Source organism: Jatropha curcas, chromosome 10, assembly GCF_041381405.1.
Source record: "Jatropha curcas cultivar XTBG-Jc1 chromosome 10, XTBG_Jcur_1.0, whole genome shotgun sequence".
Taxonomy (NCBI): domain Eukaryota; kingdom Viridiplantae; phylum Streptophyta; class Magnoliopsida; order Malpighiales; family Euphorbiaceae; genus Jatropha; species Jatropha curcas.
This window is the reverse complement of record NC_143160.1, coordinates 3,218,052-3,239,953: the sequence shown is the minus strand read 5'-3', so window position 1 is coordinate 3,239,953 and position 21,902 is coordinate 3,218,052. Positions and strand designations below refer to the sequence as shown.

The window sequence follows — 21,902 nt, the reverse complement described above, 5'->3', positions numbered from 1 at the left end:
TGCTAGCGTATAATTATGGACATTTGAAAGTATCGAGTTAGCAAATTAATTATGTGGTATTTGCTAATTAACGGGAAAAGGGCAGGGAAGAACAGGGAAGGGACAATTGACAAAAGGGTAGTTTAGTCCTTTTTTATTTTTTATAGTGAAAAGGGGAAATATTGATGAAAAGATAAATAGTTGGACGAAATCAACATATGAAAATAAAATAATGTATTTTTAAAAATAAGAGGATAAAATAATTAATTTTGGTATAATATATGGACAAGTTGATACTTTTTCCTACTAAAATTGTTCAATCAAGCAAACAAATTATTAAAAATATGACTTTGTTTGTAAACTGTTGAGTAATACGCGATTCAATTAATAGATACACCTTTTATTTCACAACAAATAAGAAAAATTAGTTATTTTAATTAAAAATGTAAATTTGCATGTATTTTTCATATTATACCTTTTTTTAACATGAAATATGATTTTATATTTATTTTTAATGTTACGTATAAATATGAATAATAATAATAATTGATTTTAAATATTAATCATTAATGTTATAATTAATTATAATATTATAATTAGAATTAAGTTGGAATATTAGTTTTTTATTGTCAATTGCAAAATATTAATTATTAAAATTTTAATTGAGTTGTTAAGTTCAAATATTTGTTATTTAATAAATCAATTAATTATGAGGAATGCATTTTCTAAATCAAAAAAAATTCTAACTATAAAAAACTGTTTCAAATTTTATGTTGAAACCATTTCTTACATGTATCCAGTATAAAAATTTAGAAAAAAAAAATTCAAAATCATGTAAAATTTTACTCTATAATATTTGAATTCCAAAAAAATTTAGCATTCAAATGTGTAGTTTTATACTTGCGCCTAATTTTAGTATTAAAAATGAGACCTTATATGTCTAAAATGGACAATTTGCCATTATAACATAATCTAACAAACTAATGAAGTCATAACTTAAAAATCATTTACGTCTAAGTTTGAACTACTTAACTTTTTTATACAAGTAATAAAAACTTAATTTTTATCATTTGATTAAAATATTTTAAATTAATTAAAATATATTAAAGTCTATAACTTCAATAGAAAAAATAAAAATTGATTACCAAAATCTTTAAGAATATCATTATAATGAATTCACAAATTATTTATGGCGAAATTCAAATAAATTTTTTCATGGCTAAAGGAAAATAAATCGGTGATGATCCGAAATTGCAATCCGAAAATAGGCTTGGTGAGAAAGCCCCATCACGCCACTTTCGGACTCTCCATTTAAGGCCGAAGGAAAACTAAACCTACCACCATAGTCAAAAATCAATGTCCTTAACCAAATCGGACTTGGAATCAACTCTAGCAACTGGCTTATTTACAGCGCAATCTCCTTTGGCAACAGAGAAAACCTATAAATCCCACCATTTCTATTGTTTCAAGCTATTGTTATTTTGATCTTGATCTCCATTAATTTCTTACAGTCATAATGCTTTCTTCGTCGGAGGAGACAGTTGCCCACAATCGCCTACTTTCTCCTTGTGCTCTCTCCCTGTGTAAGTCGATTTTGTTTAAAAAAGCTGAAGATGAGCACCCGATTGATGGGCCCTTCAAAACTCTAGATTTTGTTTATGACCCGTTAGGTATACAAATTGCTGGTTCTTGTAATGGTTTATTATTGTGTTCCAGTTTTAAATATTACTCACCTGAAGCAAAACATTACGTTTTTAATCCTACCACCAATCAATTTACTGTACTTCCTCCGCCAACTAAAAGTGCTAGTGGAATTCGCGGCAATTTTTTTATAGCTTTTGATCCTATGAGATCGCCTCATTACAAATTTATTTGTGAGAGTCAGTGCATGCTTTCTGAACCTGATTTCCGGATGGAGATTTATTCATCAGAAACTCAGTAATGGAAGGTTTCGGATGCGGGTTTCACCGTAGACGAGTCAAGCATTGCAATCCATGGTGGTGTTTTAGAATGGTGCTATTCATTGGTATACTAATAAAGGTCCATCTTTTTATTTTGATGTTGATGAAGAACAGGTCAAAGAAATGCCAATGCCTGCAATTCCAGATAAAAGTCAATGGAGGAGGGTAGAGTATTTCGGGGAATGTAAAGGACATTTATATCTGGTTGAGATTGTCAAGTGCAGGATTGATCTTGATGAGATGATCACAAGCTATATGGATCCTTTATTTTCTGAGGATCAAGTGTTCCAAATAATGTACATTGTCAAGGGAGAAAGTGATGATGATGATGGTTCGTATTTGGTGCTGCGCATTCCTACAAAAATCATAAGATATAATTTGAAGGATGACACTGTTGAGAAGCTTTGTGATTTTATTGCTCCTTTCGATCCTGGGGATGGATTGTATTATTTGGAACCTTACTATGCTTATGAATATATTCGGAGCTATTCTTGTGTTTGACCGGGTACTTAATCTTTTGGTTTGTTTCTTGCTATAATATTCGGGGAGCTTATTTCTGTCAATGAACTACTATGGATGTATTCTTAAAATGACCACATTTGTTGAGATTACTGAACAAAAGAGCTGCGTTTTAATTTATGCAGGGATGCTGTTTTTCTTGTCTTGTTCTCTGAGTCCTGTATTTGCATTATTTATTTCTTCAGAGCTTGGTCTGTCAGTACCAAGTTGGCTTGTTAGCTTGTTAGCTTGTTAGGAAAGAATCAGTACGAGGCAGAACATCTTCACATGAATAGAGAAGCAAAAAAAAAAGTCATTAACTTTTAAGCAAATAGATTAAGAGATTTCCAATGCACGGTTAACCTTTGAAAGCTCATAATCAAGGTCCGAACTTGGAAAAATAATACTCACAATGATGATTAATGGTCCGAACCAGTGGTCCGACTCTGAATGCGCCACACGTTACCAGTTAATTTATGTTAAATGGGTCCAGTGTGGCCCATAGAGACTACAGCCATAAAGCTGTGAAAAGCACAGAAGACCATTGACCAAAACTGACATTATTATAAAGTAGAGGACTAGAGAGGGCCTTAACCTTAAGTTCAAGATGATCTCTCATAGTTGGACTTTCGAACCTAAATCCAAAACCCACCCACCACCAACCATTGCCAGCTAAAATATAATAATGCTGATAATAAAGAACCCTCAATGCAAGAAAGAATGGTAATGAAATAAAACCATATGAGCTAGTATGGTTGACAAAATGAAAGCCTTTCCCCTTTAAAAATTATATTCTTAAATGCTCTAAATTGATAAAATAACCAAAGTATGAAAAATTGGTACTAAAATAATTAATATCCTACACAGTTTTCCAATATACATTTAGCAATTGAGGTCCCTCACCTGGTAATAGTAACTACTATGCCAAAACCGAAAAGCAAAAGCATCACCGAGAATAAATTAACCACCAGTTTCCAGAAATGCAAAAGTACCTCACTACAAGGTCAAGAAGATGCCGGACTTTTTGGCCGTTTTGCAAACAACATATACCAATCCAAATAGCTGAAGATGCGACCCCATATGTGTTTTGGGTTTAGAGGTACATTTGCTGAGGCAGCTAAGAGAAATACTGACACTCTTGTTGATAAAATGGCATTTTTCTAATAAACTTATATGTCTTCACAGAACAAAGCTGGGGACCATAAAAGATTCACAATCTTTTGTTGCTCTTTCTTTTGGCAATAAAGATTTTCCAAAATCCGACAATGTCAATCGCAATTTCACTATTGTTGTTGGATTTTGTTCAAAACTTCAAATGTGCAACTTTGCTTGAAATCAGTATCCTGGCTTGATTTGGTTGGAAGCTTCTGCATTAATGCATACATCACAGTTTCCACAAATCTTGTTAAGTAGCCAAAATTCTTAAACTTTTTTGCTTCTAGATAAGAATCATTGTGCTCTCTCCACATATGTCTATGCTGTCATTGTCGTCACTGCTGCCATCATCAAACACCATTTTAGAAAATCAAATTGAAGAAATTTAGCCCGCAATTAACTCCACAATGGCCTACCATCAGAACTCATATTTCCACAAAATAGATAAAAGATCTTATCTTCCAATTTCTTCAAGCTTCCAGAGAACTTGCTTAATGTTCGGTCTAAGAGAAGGCGAAGGCGAACAGCAAGCCATGGCAAGCTGAAAGAACTTCAGTACACATTCCTCAGTAACAAGTTTTTCGTTATCACTTTGATTGCTAACAAGTATGCCTGGATGGTATAAATCTGTAATTCTTCTATCAAGAACTGCATTTCTCATGTAAGTTGGTAAATGAAAATCATCATCCGGAGTTGGATTCTCATTGATTGGTTCTTTTCCCGATATCAACTCAAGCAAGATTATTCCAAAGCTATATATATCAGTTTGCTCGCTAGCATCCTTCATTTTGATCAGCTCAGGAGCTTTGTAACCATCAGCTGCAGAAGCTTCTAGCATTTCTTGTGCAGCTGTAGGATTCAAGAGTAGATGCAGGCCAAAGTCTGATATGAATGGTAGGTGACTCCCATCCAACAATATGTTTTTGGATTTCAAATTACCATGAACTATAGGCTTCTGCAATCCTGTATGAAGATAATCCAATCCTTTGGCTATGCCAATAGATATCCTATAAATGATTGTCCATTTGTGAGAGTCAGCATTTCCATCTGCTCATAAAAGAAGAAAGTTTGACCTTTTATTGCGATTTCAAAGTATTTAAAGAGCAGGAATTTACAAATTCCAGCAGCTAAAATATGTGTACAAATTGAAACACCATATTAAAATTATCATTATTTTTCTAAGAAGTGGAGAGGGAAAATGACAAAATGCAGGTGCCGACAGATATAAATTAAGGAGTGAAGAAACCAAAAAGGGTTGGCGATTTGTCTACTAAAAGATCTAAAGTAATGCAGGCAAAACAAGATTTTGAGTCCAAATCACGGAAAAGAATATTAAATGAAAATTACAGCTTAACCACTCAACATCCAAGAAAAAAACAGATAAAAATAAATGAACATACTTGGAAGATAAACTTAAAAAGGTAAAAAACAAACACCTTATTCTAGTTTATCTGATTCTCCAAGATCTATGAGAGTTAACAGATGCCAAACCAAACTAACAATGAATAAGCAACTCAATTTATCAATCAGAATTCAGGAGCATTGTTGCAGAATTTGCTAAATTTAATTTACAAGTCCAAACTCCAAAGGGTTATTGCCAATTCTATTTTTGTATATTTGTTGAGTAATTGCCAAATACCATTCAAGCTAAACATTAGTCAGAAAAGAGAATCCAAAGAACTGAGGATTAAACAACAAGAAATTTTATGTCTTATAGTTTTAATTTTTCTCTAACTCATGAAAAATAATCCACTTAATTGCGAAAAAAAAAAATCCATTTGTTAGAGAAAATATACACAGGAAAAGAAACTATTACACACCTTCTTACTTACCAAACAGCAAATCAAAATGTTGAAGAGGAGAGGAAAAAAAAAAAAAAAAAACATACCTCTAATGAACTGAGCCAGATTGCCACGTCTAAAAAATGGATGAACGAGAAGCTTTTCCCCTCTAGACCCTGCATAGAACCCCAAAAGAGGCACCAAGTTAGGATGTCTAATGCAACCCAACAACTCTATCACCTGCCCAAAATCTTTAGCCCTTGCAGTGCAAACTGGCCTCAAGAACCTAAGCAGCCTTACACAGTTGCTTCTCTGCAACAACGCCTTGTATAAAGTACCATAGTTAGATTTTCCTATCACCTCCCCTGGAGCATCAAGAATGTCAACTATTGTAAGGTCTTGCCCACCTTGAAATATCACCAAGTCCTCTGTTTCTGTTTCCTCTCCATTCCTCTGTTCAGGGCTTTCTACGTCATGGTTGCCATTCTTTGCCATTATTTTAAAATGAAGAAAGAGTACTAGAATGAGACTGATTAACAGAGTAACTGAAGTCAATCCAAGGATCAGTATTATCATATGGGTGTTATTCATTTCTACTAAGTTACGATCTTTTCCAGGTTTAGACTTTGGACTACTAAGAACTTATGAAAATGCAGGAGAGACGGAGAATTTAGAATTAATTAAGATCTGGGTACAGTGCAAATAGAGAGAGAGAGAGAAAGGAAGAGAGAGTGAAAGCTTAGTGTAAAGATTTGTATGGAAAAGTGTGAGGGAGAAGACAAGAAGATGAAGATAGAATTCAACTTTGAAGAGGGTGTGGAACCCAATAATTATATGAGCTATTAAAGAGAGAAAAAGAAGAAAAAAAATATGGTTTTAAAGAAAATTTGAAAGAAAAAAAAAAAGATCAAAAGAAAATGAAAATGGAGTTTGGATCCATGTTAGATAATTGAGGGTGTTGGATGGCAGAATGAGAAGGGAAGAAACAGCGCAATTATGGAGAGCTAAATGGGGTAAAGACAGATCTAGCCATGTGATGTTTTTATCTATTTTGACTGTCTTGCTTGGGCTCTGTTGTGAAAGTTCTGCCAAGCCATTACTGGGTTTTTTTTTTTTTTTTGACAATGATAGAGATTGTTCGTTTCCTCCATTTACAAGTTTGTATTTTAATTTTTTTTACAGGTATTATTCTTACATATCAAATCGACGTGACAAATTTCCTTTTTCTATTCCATTTCTGTTAATATGAAATATTATATTTAAGCTTTGTTATAAAATAGCAAATGATTCACATTTAAATCTCTCGTGGTTTAGTATATGATTTTCATATAGAAAAATTTTTTTATTTCAAACTCATTCTTCGTTGCAAGTAGAACAATTAAATCAATCATTAAAAGAAATAATTAGATAAATAACCTAATTTTTACTAAACTAAAAGTAATCATCAAAAGGATGGCAACGGGGGTTTAGGGGTGGCGGAATTTTTTTATTTTTTTTTAGAATTCACCCATAAAATATTAAAACATTTTTATTTTATTTCCTAAAATAGTAAATTTTTTTTAATTTCGCCTCTCCTTAACTTTTGAATTTTTTTTTTGCTCCTAACTTTAATTTCTGAGTCTGTTACTAAGGATAGTATTATTATCTAAAAGCAAAAGATATCATTACTACATGAAGATATATTTTTTTCATTAATTGACTAAATTAACCAATTTCATTTGAGTCAAATATAATTTATTTATTTCCATTGGTATTTTATTATCTTTTCAATATTAGAGCAAAATATTTGATTACAACATTAAATTTGATCAAATTAACTTTTAAAACCAAATAGTTAATTTTTTCATTTTTCTTAATAATTTTTATTAATAATTTGCTGCTTTTATTTAATAAATAAATAAATATTTATCTATTTTATTCTTAAAAATAGAAAAACCATTAACTAATATTATCACAAGGGCAGCAAAAATTATGGTTTGTTTTAGGATTCTGCATAGAGATTGGTTTTCTAACTTCACAACTTTGTCTCGTTTTCTTTTTTTCTTTCCTAACTTGGAGTATATAATGTAATAGAGCTTTTGCATTTTCCTACTTATTATTATATTATTTTTATTAATTTTAATGATCATTTCATTTATTCAATTTATCCTTCCATAACAAGAATCAAGGAAAAGAAGAGAACACAAAAAAATAGTTAAAAAAAAAAAAGGGAAAACTATTCCTAGGATGATTTGTATTCCACATGGGGGCCATTTCAGAATGTCTATACTGAAATCATTATCTATTAAACAAAAACAAAATAAAATAAAAGGATGACCGTACGATTTGAAGACGCTCCAGCTGGAGAATATAAATCAGCCTACACGTGTAGTAAACGTTGATTTGTTTTGACATAGGCTAATTCTCACCGTCGGACCAGCATAAACTTCAATCAGATCATAATCCACGGTTCACATTATCTATTGAAATATGTGAGGAAGGTAGTTGACACAAGAATGTAAATTGACGGCAGAGATTGATGAGATGTTAGTTAGGAAGACCCCACAGTACCAAAAGCCTATTTTCTGCAACGAAATCAACCGTGTGGGACCCTTTTCCGCCACGTGAGATATATCATGGTCTCCCCAAAAGTGAAAGACAAATATGCCCTACATGGTGTTCTCTGTTTTAGCTAAAGTAATGTACTTTGAAGTTATTTCGCAACCGGAGGTTATTTAACGGAACCATCAAAATTTAGGTTCTAATAACTGTATTACTTTTTTTTTTTTTTTTTTTTTTTTTTATCACCAAATAAATAAATTAAAGAGCCACCAATCAACTTTATGCGCTGTCTAATTGGCTTCTTTGGTGTTTGTATAATCAGCATCCCAATAGCCCCACGAGGCCATAATAAAAAAAGACAAAGGCAAATACACTTTTTAACTCAAAACAATCACAATTTTTATTATACTGATTGTTGGAATTGAATGTTCCCCACTACTTAATAGAGGAGAAATTCTTAGTGTTTCTAATCAAATTCTTATCCTTGTTCAATAATCAGTGGAAATCATATTCAAATCGCATTTTTTTTTTTAATTTTTTAATTTTTAGCAGGGAGAAGAACGTGAAATGAGAATGTTGTTTTCTTTTAACAAGCATGTATATTTAAACTTTTACTATTGCAATCAAAGTATTTGCTACTGATTCAATTATTTGTTGATTCGAAAAATATTGTTTTAGATGGCAAAAGAAAATCACAAAATCAAAGAATTTTTATGCAGCAAAAGTGAAAAATCAGGATCCAGGTGTAGCCAACATATAGACAGACTTATCTAAGATCCACTTATTGCTCGATGATGACTTTCAACTAGCAAATGTGTAAGTTTATAGTGCAGCTGCCTAAAGAAAAAGGCAGACAGGGACCAATATATGAATAGCCTGAATCTTAGTGTAGAAGTGGGGATGCTGCTGACAAAGACAAAGTGGTCCTCTTTAATAATGCACTCAGAGGTTGGAATCTGCGGTGCCTGTTAAAAAGCACCGCAAAAGACACCCTCATGGAGAGGATTTGAAATAGGATGTGTGAAATTGAGGATGAGTCACCACTCACCACCTCCCATGATATTGGCATCTGATGTGAACACAAAATCTAGTAGTCTCTGTCTACTACTGATAAACAGAGAGCTTACTCTATATCAGGTGAAATTATTAAATAGGATAGGAATTTGTACCAAAAATAATCAAAGTTTGTATTCAAACTCTTATAACAGGATAGAAGCTTATAGGGGAAAAGCACTCCATACTTCGCTGAAAGTGCATTGCTTAAGCATAAATGCAGATTCGAATCTCCGACTCTTAATGCTACAAGAAAAACAACTTTATTTTTTAATAAAGAATGTCACCATACAAATGTAATAGTAACATTTAGTATGGCATCATAAATTACAAGGTAAAATTATATTGGAGAATATTAGATGCCTTTACAATTTCACAATACTGATATTCCTATTTAGTACACAATTACTTACTTAGAGTCAAGTAATTCAAAGAACAGTGCTTTGTCAAGCAATGTAATACATAGGATTTGGAAGCTTGAATGAGCGAGTTGACATGGAAGAACCTAGTAAATCGCTCCATTGGTCACCAGAGTTTCCTTGAATACGATAACCTTCATTCACCATCTCATTCCTCTTCTCAGATTTGTATGTTGTTGCTAGTTTCCCATGGTCATCAGAGGCTCTACACAGAATGACAGACAAAGACTTCATTTACAATCAGAAAAAGGACTAGTAAGTAACTCAATTATTAAAACCTCAAAAGTAATTGCATTGGTTTCTTCAAGCTAGAAATTTCAATGTCCATCACGATTGAGAGAATAAAGTAACAGGAAAATAAACAAAGCACTAAAAAACTAACAGAAAATGTCAAACTATCATCATGGTAGTTTTCATGATAGTTACCAAAATTTCCCCATTTTCTCCATTTTTCCTTAACAATTCGGCATGAAATTCATGTCGAAACACAATTAGTTACTCGAGTCCTAATAGGAAAGAAGCACTGATGAAGATCACATGCAAAATAAGTTGTGATGAGAGCCTCTCCAAAGTGGACCCTCTGTTTCATCCATAACTGCTCCTTTAACCAAACATTTTTAACCCAGGAAAAGGCGAGTGTAATTAGTGCCTTGAAAGTTTGGACCTGGTTGACTCTGTCTTCAGAAAAAGTTTCTAGCTCTATGATTTGAATGCACCATCAGCCTTCAAACTGATTAGGCAACATTTAAGGAACGTTGAATTGAGTTCAAACTCAGAATCTACTGTTCCAAGTTCAGAGAAAATAAAATGAATGAGGCATAATTCCCGTGTATAATCAGTTTCCTTTTTAAAGAGAAGTATGTGGCAAAATTAATACAAAAGAGTTGGACAAAAAGGCCTTCAGATTGTTCTGATTTATAAAACAAACTTGAATGTGGCAACCTTCTGTTTCATTACTGTTTATGATATTGGTATGATACCTAAGTCCTCTATTGAATATAAACTTCTGTTTCTCCTCCAACATGAACCAACTTTCCAAGTTGGTACTCGGTATACTCCAAAAAAAAAAAAAAAAAAAAAAATCCTGTCTTTCATAACCACCTAGTTTGTACTTGGTACAACCCAAAAAAACACTCTCTTTCACAACCACCTAGGAAGGCAATCCCTAGAAGAAAATACATTCAAGGTACGGAACAACAAACAATTTAAACATGTGGACTAAATACTGGATTATAGAAAAAGGTCAATAGGTCACAATGGCTACCTATTCTACAATAGAAATATGAAACACAGTAATATGACCTCATGAGGCATCCTAATTTGAAGCATATCAAAAGAATGAACATTCACCAGAGCTAGTTTAAGGATGTACTTCCAACAAAGGAGGAGTTATTGGTCTCCCAGTTATACAAGATGTAAAGGGAATTAAAAACTACCTATGTCAGGATATCCAAGAAAGGGATCATTTTGCTAACTACTTTTAAGACAATTATTATATTTGATAGTTATGCAATGTAACATCAACACTACATTACCGTAATAATTTTCATGTGCATCCAGACATAAAACAGAATGTTTGAACAGAAAAGATGCATTGGAAGAAATCCCGCTGGAGAAGTTGCTTATGATGATAGAATGCACATCACAAAGGTGCTAAATCATCAATAAGTTTTACTCTGTTATAAACTCAGCATATTTTGGCTTAAGATAATCAATATGCATTCATTTACTGTTCAGAATGCTGGTCATTATATATAAGTAAAACAATAGCAAATGGCATATGAACCAACATATTTATCCATTATAAAAAATAACACAAAAATGAATTCAAAATTCAATCTATTGTCAATCACAATCACAAAAGCTTCCATACTCACCTCAAAATAAGTTTGTCCCAATTCTGAAACCCTGCGTTGATCAAGTTCTCTTCAGTGACACTCCTTTGCTTCTCATTGCGTCCTGTCAGCAAGAAAACCTTGAAGCCCAAACCCAGAATCTCCTTATAGAGTTTCAGACTTGGTTCTATAGCTGGTGCCATAGCCTTCTCAACCCACTTATCAAATTCCAATGGATCAAAAATCTCCAAGCTAAAAATTGCCAAAATGAAGAAGAAGAAAAGGAGGAGGAGAATTAACTATTTGTTGCAAAATAACCTTCCCAATGAATCAAATTTAACTAAGAGCTATTCGATTCTTACCCCTTTCTGATAGATATGGTACCAATAATTTCAGAGAAAATTAGATATGAAACTTATAATTTACAGCGTTCAGTTTTCAGACAATAATAATTGAAATTCAACTTCTTTACACGCATTTTCTTTATCAAAAGCTCCAAAAGATGATGATTTTAAGTTTCAATATTTTTAATTAATACTTTCTCAATCTGTTCTAAACATAATGTAGAAACCGTTGGAAGACGAATTCAAGCAACCGAAATTCAAGAAAGTCTAAATAACCCCAAAATAAACCTTACCCATAACCATGCCCAGTATAATAAGGAAGATTGGAGAGCAAAGTTTCGTCAACATCAAACACCCAAGCATCCTTGCCATCCTCATTCAACTGGACACTCTTGGCATAAACTCCAGCTTCATTCGACACTCTCTCGAGATCAACTTGATAACCTCTTCCCATCATGTAATTTCTCACATACTCTGCACAATCCTGGGGAATTGTTTTCCACGGATTCAAATTGTTAGCCTCCACCGCAAATCTCCAGCTGGTACACTGCAATTGGAGCTCATTTTCCAATTCCTTGAATTGGTTACTTTCGATTATGTTTTCTGGGTACTCGAGGATCAAAGGCCTCGGTAGAAGGTGGGAGTTGAAGTGTTCATTAGAGAATGCGAGGGGAAACAAGGAAGAGAAAAGGAATAGGATTGGAAAAATCATGATGTGTATTTTGATTGGCATTCAAAGATTGTATAGAAGTAAAACGATTGGAATTTGGGGAAGATAATTTTGACAGGAATTTATAGAAGGGAATCTATAGAAAAGTCAATCTAAAGAATTCGTCTTTTTCTTTTATTCCTATTCTTTTTTTCTCGGGAAACCAAAATGGAAAAAGGTGTTTTGATGAATAAGATTAGATAAGAGAATGTTTTTTCTTTGGTGAGGATACGAAAAAGTTTTGAGAGCCTTTGAACAGGAAAGTTACTTTGCCGGGTTTTTGGTTTGCAGAGACACAGAAATTGGGGGCAAGGAGAGAAGTGGTCCGGTAGCGTGCGTGCGAACGAAGCGAAGGAGGTGAGAGGAGATTTTCAGTAACGGCACATTGGGTTTTGAATATTCGGTTTTTGCAGCTTTTTATTGTGCTTTTTTTTGTGTTTTCTGATGTGGAGGGAAAATTGCAGGAAAAGAGGAGGTCGGGTTTAGTAAGAGGCGATGTGGAATTGCTGACGTGGCTGGGTTTGATTGGCTCGTGATGAATTTATGGTGGCCTTTTTCTTTTTGTTTCTTTAATAATTCAAAGATTGACCATATAGAATAATTTCTTTTTAATTATAATTAGCTTTCATTCATTGGAGATTGAAGTTGTGGAAATAAAATAATACTGTTGGGTTTAAATATAGTAAGGACTTTCAAGTTGAGATTTTTTCATTAAAAGGAATCAAGGAAAGATCACACCAAATTTTAATAAATTATAATTAATTATAATAATGCGATCTATATATTAATTTTCAATGTAACGAAAATTTTTGAGTTCGAATCATATTTACTATGGTAATTAAAAGAGTTTTTAAATTTGAAATTTATTTATTATGATGAATATAATATTATTTCAGTTTATTAATTACTCATATATATATCCAATTGATATAGTAAAACAAGGCGCTGAATTCTTTAAATAATATTTAAGATTCGAATCTAAATTCGGATTAATAGATTATATCAGTAGTTCGAATATTAATTCGAAGTAATCTATTGTAACGTTGGTACTGGATGGTTGGTTTAACGGAAAAAGAAACATAGACCACGATGGGTGACATTCCAACATCCTCTCATCCACCGACCACGCGTTTTTCTTTACAAAATCTTAGAATCCAGCCTAAAAAAAATTAAATTTTTTTGTCTCCAAATCCTATTGAGCGCGCGGATACCGAACGAGCTTTAATAATATCCCATGGGCTTCGGTTAAAATTGCGGCCCAAGTCCAGGCCGAGTCAAATCGGACTCATTGTAGAATACAAATTACAGTTGGGCATGAAAAATTATCCAAATCTAGTATTTTTGTCAGGCATCCAAGCCCAATGATCTGTCGTTCTAATGATTTAGAAAAAGAATTTTTACCTAGCAAACGACATGTCATCTTCCACACAACGATTTAATGATCTAAAGCTGTTCCTTTAGCTGTGTGCCAGTAGCTAACGATGTGATCTGATTGGTAAAATTTAAAAGATTGATGTTAAGATTTAAATCAACTCAATTGGCAAGGTGAACTTTACAATTTTGGGAACAGTAGAGACAGATATAATCAAACGAAACACAATTTTGGGAACAGTAGAGACAGATATAATCAAACGAAACACAATCTACTCGAATCAATGAATCAATGAGACCAATTCAAAACCCTAACCCAAGTTCTGAGTTCAAAAGCTCTCAAATCTTCATACTGGAACCACTAAAATAATTATGTACAACGTCATTGACAAGCTATATTCTCAATTTTCAAAAAGGTATTAACTAGAAAATGCATTTACAACCCCCCCCCCCCCCCAAAAAAAAAAAAAAAAAAAAACCATTCAATTCAAGCTAGGGATCTTTACAAAATTCTCCTTCATGTGCCACTTGAACAGTGAACAGGAGGAAGTCAATTATTTGTTATTGGACTTCCACTCTATGATTGCAGACAGAAGTGTGTAATTTGGTAAGACAATCTTATTTGACAAAGGCAGGTTTGTTATTGGTGATTCATCATTCTCTTCGAGCCATTTTTCGATTGCTTTGCGGTCATAAGTGTATCCATCAGCAGCAACACAAGGCTCCATCATTACATCCTGTAAAAGAAACCAAAGTTCCACATTCAGCAACACGATTACTTTGTTTATACTTTGAAGAACTTTAACTTTTTGGAAAATTGTGTAGACATTACCTTAAGTATTGGGCAGATGAAGTGGTTAGGAGGTGTGCATTGAGCACTGGAAATTATATTCCGGGCTCTATCAGCAACTTCCTTCAATCTCTCAAGTGCAGGAAGTACTTGCTCTTTCAAGTCAGGTCTGTCCTTACGGCGCAACTCTGCACAACTTAGTCCCAGTAAAGCCAATTGTTTTGTCTCTTCAAATGGCCAGTTCCCAGCTGATGAATCTAAAATCTCCGCCAAATTACCATCCTCAATAGCTGTTTCCATTATGTGTGTGAGTGCTATTGCTGGTTTTGCAGTCAGCAGCTGCAAAATTACCATCCCAAAGGCATAAACATCAGATTTTGGAGAAATCAAGCCAGTCCTTTGATACTCAGGATCTATGTAGCAAAGCGTCCCAACTGGCCCTGTGTCTTTAGACATAGTGGTTGCGAAGGAAGCATCTGAATGAAGCATTGTTGAAAGCCCAACATCACCAATTTTGCTTACAAAGTTACGATCAAGCAAGACATTAGCAGGTTTCAGATCCCGATGAATGATTGGCTTTGGCCTGGAGTTGTGAAGAAAAACAAGAGCTGAGGCTACTTCCCAAGCAATTCGGTACCTTTCAAACCATGGGATGGATGGTGTATTGTTCACCCTCAGTAGCCTCTCTTCCAAACTACCATTCTCCATATACTCATAAACTAGGCAACCATGATCAGGACAAGCACCAAGGAGGATAAGTAAGTGCGGGTGACGAATTTTACTTAAGACATCAAGCTGAAAATCCAAGAGACAGCAAAGTAAGTATTAATTTAAAATTCAAGGGTCAGGAGTCAGGACAGCTCCAATTTCCAGTGTAAGATAATTTCATTATACAATTTTTTTTTTTATGTAATGTTGTTCTTGTCAGTGAAGATCTATATTTTCTTCCATAGCAATGAGACTTCCCATACCTCCTGCTGAAATTGCTTAGAATTGCGATTCTCTTTTGAATGAAGAACTTTCACTGCTGCAGTCGTGTGATGCAAACTACACTTGTAGACAGTTCCATATGCTCCCATCCCAATTTTAAGATTTTCTGAGAATGATGAGGTTGCAGACACAATATCTTCCCATGTGAACTTCTGGTATTGCTGCACTGTACCAGAGAGAACATTGTCAAGCTTTTCCCTTTCTCTGGCTTCACGCATGGCTTTAAGCTCAGCTTCTTGCCTTTGTGAAGCTTCTCTTTCAGCACATTCCCTCATGTATTCAGCTTCCCGTTTTGCAGCTTCACTCCTTTCCTTCTCCTGTCTTGCTAATTCTTTAGCTTCCTCCTCCCTATGGTTTATTTCCTCGAGCTTTATTGCTTCCTCAAGACGGCGTTTATTAAGATCATTCAACTGAGAAAAAGAAGTGGTTGAAGAACATCAATCTATTTTGAAAGACAAAGATTCGGAATTCAAAAACAAAACTAGAACAAGTCCCATCAATCAAAATGACGTATAAGGAGTTAATTTCTGGTTGACAGGAACTGAATATCCCGTTGGATCTTGACCAAAGGAACTACATGCTTGAATTTCACCAAAACAAGGATACCAAAACTAACCTTACGAGAAGCATCAATAGCCTCGCTTTGAGCCATAGCATATATTCCTTGGACATGTCTAAGTTCAATCCTCAGCTTTTCTAGCTCAAAGTCAATATTTTTCTGCATATAAGATTAAAAAGCAAAATGTTTAACTTCAGTAATCAGTGGTCACATGCACCAGATGAAGAAGCCAAAAGAAAATGCCAATGCTACCTCACTTGCAGATGAAAAATCTGTGACTGTAAGTGCATCTGAGGAGGAAGCTTGATCAGAAACCCATGACTGGTAATCAGTTGGCAAGCTTTTCCAACTGGAACTCCGGCTGAGTGTATTTCCAATTTCCGAACTACTGGGATAAGAACTTGCTCTGTATTTCCCTTCCTCTGTGTCCAGAGACTGGCGTCTGGAATGATTGGTTTTAATGGAATTTGTTCTTGCGTGAAGAAGGCCCTGGTTTATAGTTGAGAGAGCTTGGAAGCGCTGCATCGGTAAAGAAGGAGAATGGAATTGGCAGCATGAGCCAACTGAGACATCTGCATGTTAGACAAAAACAGAAGCAGAGATATGAGAGAAACAAGTTTCTTATGTATTTCTTTTGCTGGAATTCATAGCAGAGTGAGTGTATCACAAGGAAAAAAATGCTAATTATACAGTTGATACACGAAGTTGATTATCAGCGGAATGCTGATGGACCTGAATATATGCAAGTTCTTACAATAATAGAACCATAAGAAAAGTAGCACAGATGAAAATGAGAATTAACTGATTGTTTAGCATCAAATCATCATGGATGCAGCAAAGGAATCTAATGCGGGTTTAATATCAGATATTTTACTAATGACTCGTGATCAATTAAAAGTTCCAAAGAACAAAAAGAAGGAAAGAAAAATATTACAGTTCCATTCAGTATTATCAGAGACAACAGCCAATGAGACATTTGAATCTTTATATTAACCCTTCCCCTAAGAAGTACCCTACAAAGTACTTTGTACAAGCAGATTAGTTAAGTGCATTCACCACACACAGATGCAGCTCAAATCTTAAGTACAATTACCTGTTTGAAAGCTCAGAATGTGACTTGTTGAGCTATTACTATTAGTAGAAGAACTAGTGACACTAGTGTCATCTCCAATACTTCCCTTCGTCTCCAAGTCAGATGGTCGGATGGATGACAATTTTCCTTTTGAAACAACATACACCGTACAAAAAAGTGGGATGCAAGTAGAGATTCTAGAGGACAGAATATTCCCCTCGAGTTTCCTGAAACAATTGCCTTGTTAGCTGGAGAAATTGGAAATAAGAATCCAAAACAAGTGTATAGTTATGGTCAGACCACTTTCGTTTTCTATCTCAAATCAATGTGGGTGTTATATACATACCTCGTAAACAAGCCACGAGAAGAAGCTCCTATAACAAGCTTCTTGATAGTGCACTTAGCTACTTCCTCAGCTATTGCATTGGCCACATCATCCGACTCAATTATGATTACATCTGCTTGCACCTATACGTGAGGATTTTAAAGTTCTAGTTTCTAAACGTTAATTTCACAAAATTCCTACCATTAATACACAGAGGAGAGAAAGAGAGAGACCTTTCTCCGAGTACAAGTTTTCTTAAAGGGAAGAAGCATTTGACTTCTCTGCCACTCCATTTCTTGCTTATAAGCTGCCGCTACATCATCACGTACTTGTGATATAGGAATGGAATTGCCCACTGAAAAGAAAACAAAAACCAGATGGCCAGAGAGATAGTTAAGTTTAATTATGAGTCGCTTAATCTTTCTCTTTCTCAAATTCGATGTCTAAAATTGTTTTCTAGGGAATATTCCCATGAAAACCAACAATAGAAAATCCTTCCAATGTATGTTCAAGTCATTGGCAAAAATACTAACATCATGCATATAAGAATTCTCGAGAAAAGTAGCTTACTTGGTGTAGGGACAGCGGTAATCTTTGGGCGGACATGTAACAACTTGAACACAACCTTTTCCTCGCGAATGAAATTCTCCAATGCCCAATTCACTACATATTTACTTTTACTTCTTCCATTGATAGCTATTCCAACAGTTAAAGGCAGGGCAGGAGGCAAACCAAGTATTTTTTCAGACTCGACAATTTCATTTCCCTCCATTACTATCCAGTTCTATGTAGCACCAAATTGTCTATGCCGCTGCAAGAAAAGTCATAGCAAAAGTAACGTAAAATAGAAAGTACAGAACCAACCATTTCAACACACACTGCAAAAGAGGTGGAAGATGATGTCTAAAGAGAAAACGATAAAGAATTGCGAAATTATGAAAAATAATAAATTTATTTACTTCAATCAGAAATCTTGTGAATATATCCTTTGCTCTGCAAAAGGCGACAACTTTCTAAAAGCAAATAAGTTGTATTCTGACCACCAAAATCCCAGAATTTAACTACTTCGAAATGAAGTTTTCACTTCAGCCTGCAAAGCAATGATATTCAACTCCAAAGTAAAAGGAGAAAAGAAAAACTGAAAGAAAACAGAAAGATGCAGAAAAGAAGAAATGGCCAAAGAAAGTCAGAAAACAAGAAACAGAGAAATTATACAAACAAGAAATTCAGAACATCATTTCACATGCCTTCAATAATCAAATTCAAACTTTTGAATAAATCAATAAATCAAGAATTCTGATTACTTCAGCGGAGGCAATGACGAAAACCAGAGCACCTTACAATAAAGCCAATATCCAAGGCAACCGAGCCGTGAGGCGTTAACTCGTCTCTGACAGTGACTTCTTGTTCATGCTCTTTGCCTCTTTCTATCTTTTAAATAAACAAAACAAAAAACAAGTTGAACTGGGTTTCGTTGAAACTTTGTGATCTGACGATTATTTAACAGGCAATTTGTTTTGGTTTTCTTGTATTATAGAACTTTTTTTTTCTCTACATGGGACAATTCTTGTCTGATACCAAATTTCAAATTCACTATTAAATTCTTTCCTTTTCGTCTCAACAGTTTGTTCAACTGCAACTCCTTAATTAACACTACCTGCGTACCATTTCAAGTGTCATTGAGCTAATCAATAAATAATTAAAAAATTTATTAAATGATTCATGTTATTCTATTCTAATTAAATGATTCACATTAAATTATTTTATCAAAATTTAAATTTTAATGTAAGGATCAAGGTAATTAAAGTTATGAAATTGATTACCAATGCAGAGTTAATCTAAATAGAATGAATTTGGTTACTTTAAACAAGTGACTTTAAGTACGATTGTTACGTTGAGAAGATTAATCTTGCTTAAACAATATTAATAATGACTTGGTTGATAGAGATGAATATTAAATAATAGTGAAAATTATATTCAAAAAAGGGAAATAAGATTATAATAATTTGTAACAAATGGGAAAGAAAAATAAACAAAAATTAAGAGAGAGAGAATCAAATATTTTCAATTGAATAAAAAAAAAAGGTTGCAATGGACTAAATTACATTTTTATAAACTCTCAAAATAGTTAATGCTTGCTGGTAATGAGATACCAAAACGTAAAGATAAAATTGGAAAAGAACAAATTTTAATTTTTTCTTAATCTTTGATTAAGGTAATGATTTACATGTTTTTTTGGATTACAAGTCGTTGGGATCTCAGCAAAAATATTTTGATAATACTAAACCACCCTTGTATTTATCTGAGACTTTTCCAAGCAAATCAGGGATAAACTTGTCTCTTTCTTCTTCAATACAGCCAAAAAAAAACCAGTGAACTACAACAGTCTTTTTTTGCACCGTTCATCACATGAAATGAAAGGTAATCTTTCCTGGAAAATAATTTCTGCCAATCAGGAATTTTCTTTTCTTACAGAGTCAAAATTGACGAAGACGATGTGAACCTGTTGAGTTGGTGACTTAATAAATATTTTAATGAATACAGGGCAAAGACCAAAAATGGAGAGTCAAGAGTGAGACCGGGTCAAAGTCGTTGTCCTATTAGTAAAATTTTAATCTAATTTTGAATATTAAAAATAATAAAATTAGATTACAAATACCAAATTGGTATAGAGAAATGAGCATTTGGGCCTAAGATAGAGTGCTGGGCTTGTCCATTTTGGGTATAGGCTGGGCTTTTATACAAACCAAGCCAGGCTCTTAAATCGTAAACTTTGACTATTATAATATTAATAGTTGTCTACATTAACAAACAAATTTGGAACATCATAGATAATAATAACATTATTATTATTATAAGATTAATTTTCATCGAGGTAATGAAGTCATGGTTCGATGCAGAGAGTGGTAGTCGTAAAAGAAAAGGATCCTATTGGCCTCCAAGCCGATGACTTCTTCCGCGAAAAGCCACTCCATCAGTTGAACTATTATTAGGCCGTCCTGTTGGTTGTGCTTCTTCCTGTGTAGGGCTTGTCCTGGTACCGTTGAGACGAAAGCTTCTTCCGCGGAAAGCAACTCCAGCGTAAGGATCGCTCTGCACTGGGGCATTCACTTGTGTCCCTTCACCCCAAAATGCTACCAATTTGTGACTTGGAAGAAGAAAGTTAAGGATTATGCAAATAAAATTTCCAAAATCATTAGCAAGAACAGGTTTTTAAACAAAACAAATGGAGGATACACCCAGAAAGGAGTCTTCAAAATGTATTTTCCACCAGAAAGAGGATGAAGTACTGTTAGAAAATAGTACAGATGTCCAGCAATCATTCCAAGAATATCAGGCTTCAATGGGTTCCCAAAAATCAGATCCAGTGCTAGCATTGCCCATGGAAGATAGAATCCCTTCATTTCAAAATCAATTACTAGTCCCATTCAGAAATGTAGTTTAAGTATCAACATTAAACAAGAGTAATTCCCAAGCTACCTTCAGTGAGACAACACCATATAAATTGATACGTGCATTTGGGAACTCGCGTCCCCATATATAGATGATCATGAAAACGAGGGAAACTCCCATGAAAGGAGACCACAGCAGAGGAATAGCAGCCATCACCTACATGATATCAAAAACATGAGTAAAAATGATAGTATCTTTTTAATTTTAGAGTTACCAATCTAATTACTTACCAAAAGGGAGAGTGCTCCAAATAAGAACATCCATACAAAATCTGCAGACCTCTTATCAAAAGGTCCTCTCTCCAATGAAACCCCATATTTTGCTCTGCAAAATTTAACTTTTGGATAAATTCCTCTGCTAATCAAGAGGTAATTTATTGTAGTATATGAGCATATCGTCTCTTACATAATTATAAGACGAAATGCAAAAGGGAATGAAAATGGCCCAAGAAAGAAGAAATTGGTAATCAACCTCCAAACCTGCACACTTAATTTATTACATCAGCACAACCGAGCTCCAGGATATATATATATATATATATATATATATATATATAATCTATAGATTTATACGTACCTGGAACCGCTTAATTACATCCTCGTAAAAAAGTGCTATGTTCCCGAGGTTGTAAAGACCCAGATAGTAGGCGGACGTGGTCATTAAACAGGCCACCCCATAGGCCTTGCTTACAGGTGGTAAAGAATGATAGTATCTAATGAATTTCGAAAACAGATGAATTAATCAATTTAATCAATCATACAAGATTGTTCATTCATATAATAATATTTTAGAAAATAAATATCATATGAACATATAATTATTCAAGCATGTGATTAGAGAGGGCAAGAGGGATTACTCGGCTGGTGTAGACATTTTGCAACAACTGACAGTGTAGTTGGTTTCTAAGGGTTGAAGAAATAAAACATCTTGCAGCAACTAATTGCGTTCATCGTCATTGACACCTTCAATGGTGGGGTGGGCCTCATAACATTGAATCTTCAAAAAAAACAAGAATTTGACCCTTGGAGCCGTCTGTCTTACGCTAAAAGTCAAGAGCCCCTAGAACA

The 21,902-nt window shown here is 34.1% G+C and overlaps 4 protein-coding genes and 1 non-coding gene across 8 annotated transcripts; 1 reads left to right on the top strand and 4 right to left on the bottom strand.

Moving 5' to 3' along the window:
• Positions 1–1,213: 1,213 nt before the first annotated feature.
• On the top strand, positions 1,214–2,604 carry LOC105648646 (uncharacterized). Its single transcript, XR_016322978.1, has 2 exons — positions 1,214–1,562; positions 2,055–2,604. It is a non-coding gene; the product is annotated as an uncharacterized LOC105648646 (transcript).
• Positions 2,605–3,247: 643 nt separating this feature from the next.
• On the bottom strand, positions 3,248–6,478 carry LOC105648645 (putative kinase-like protein TMKL1). The gene is made up of 2 exons (XM_012235103.4): positions 5,482–6,478; positions 3,248–4,640 (listed from the first exon to the last, which is right to left on the bottom strand). The coding sequence occupies exons 1-2, from the start codon at positions 5,963–5,965 to the stop codon at positions 4,048–4,050; spliced, it is 1,077 nt and encodes a 358-aa protein (XP_012090493.1). The 5' UTR covers positions 5,966–6,478; the 3' UTR covers positions 3,248–4,047.
• Positions 6,479–9,215: 2,737 nt separating this feature from the next.
• Positions 9,216–12,714, bottom strand: LOC105648643 (HAD superfamily, subfamily IIIB acid phosphatase). Its single transcript, XM_012235102.4, has 3 exons — positions 11,860–12,714; positions 11,265–11,474; positions 9,216–9,592 (listed from the first exon to the last, which is right to left on the bottom strand). The coding sequence occupies exons 1-3, from the start codon at positions 12,297–12,299 to the stop codon at positions 9,415–9,417; spliced, it is 828 nt and encodes a 275-aa protein (XP_012090492.1). The 5' UTR covers positions 12,300–12,714; the 3' UTR covers positions 9,216–9,414.
• A 1,183-nt stretch (positions 12,715–13,897) lies between these two features.
• Positions 13,898–18,967, bottom strand: LOC105648642 (U-box domain-containing protein 35). 4 transcript variants are annotated; one of them, XM_037636359.2, is made up of 11 exons: positions 18,630–18,967; positions 18,342–18,472; positions 17,953–18,193; positions 17,616–17,737; positions 17,404–17,525; positions 17,079–17,284; positions 16,238–16,557; positions 16,043–16,144; positions 15,408–15,836; positions 14,479–15,231; positions 13,898–14,383 (listed from the first exon to the last, which is right to left on the bottom strand). In XM_037636359.2, the coding sequence occupies exons 3-11, from the start codon at positions 18,152–18,154 to the stop codon at positions 14,201–14,203; spliced, it is 2,439 nt and encodes an 812-aa protein (XP_037492287.1). In that variant the 5' UTR covers positions 18,155–18,193; positions 18,342–18,472; positions 18,630–18,967; the 3' UTR covers positions 13,898–14,200. The 4 variants fall into 4 exon arrangements, with proteins under 4 accessions (XP_037492287.1, XP_012090488.1, XP_012090489.1 ...); XM_012235098.4 differs by having other exon boundaries at positions 18,687–18,967; XM_012235099.4 differs by having other exon boundaries at positions 18,719–18,967.
• Positions 18,968–20,141: 1,174 nt separating this feature from the next.
• On the bottom strand, positions 20,142–21,869 carry LOC105648641 (derlin-1). The gene is made up of 7 exons (XM_012235097.4): positions 21,692–21,869; positions 21,412–21,547; positions 21,241–21,314; positions 21,066–21,159; positions 20,863–20,991; positions 20,620–20,780; positions 20,142–20,530 (listed from the first exon to the last, which is right to left on the bottom strand). Exons 1-7 carry the CDS (start codon positions 21,706–21,708, stop codon positions 20,311–20,313), a joined length of 831 nt encoding a protein of 276 aa, XP_012090487.1. The 5' UTR covers positions 21,709–21,869; the 3' UTR covers positions 20,142–20,310.
• Positions 21,870–21,902: the final 33 nt, after the last annotated feature.

Coding starts and splice junctions, on each gene's coding strand:
- LOC105648643 (XM_012235102.4), bottom strand. CDS start 12,299: ATGCCAATCAAAATACACATCATGATTTTTCCAATCCTATTCCTTTTC. Junction 11,475..11,859: donor TATACTGGGCATGGTTATGG/GTAAGGTTTATT, acceptor GGCAATTTTTAG/CTTGGAGATTTTTGATCCAT. Junction 9,593..11,264: donor TGGGACAAACTTATTTTGAG/GTGAGTATGGAA, acceptor CATTCTGTGTAG/AGCCTCTGATGACCATGGGA.
- LOC105648642 (XM_037636359.2), bottom strand. CDS start 18,154: ATGGAGGGAAATGAAATTGTCGAGTCTGAAAAAATACTTGGTTTGCCT. Junction 17,738..17,952: donor TACCGCTGTCCCTACACCAA/GTAAGCTACTTT, acceptor TTTTCTTTTCAG/TGGGCAATTCCATTCCTATA. Junction 16,145..16,237: donor ATTTTTCATCTGCAAGTGAG/GTAGCATTGGCA, acceptor TCTTATATGCAG/AAAAATATTGACTTTGAGCT.
- LOC105648645 (XM_012235103.4), bottom strand. CDS start 5,965: ATGAATAACACCCATATGATAATACTGATCCTTGGATTGACTTCAGTT. Junction 4,641..5,481: donor TCTGGCTCAGTTCATTAGAG/GTATGTTTTTTT, acceptor TTTTATGAGCAG/ATGGAAATGCTGACTCTCAC.
- LOC105648641 (XM_012235097.4), bottom strand. Junction 21,315..21,411: donor ATGTAATTAAGCGGTTCCAG/GTACGTATAAAT, acceptor TTAAGTGTGCAG/GTTTGGAGGTTGATTACCAA. Junction 20,531..20,619: donor TTGAAGACTCCTTTCTGGGT/GTATCCTCCATT, acceptor TCTTCTTCCAAG/TCACAAATTGGTAGCATTTT.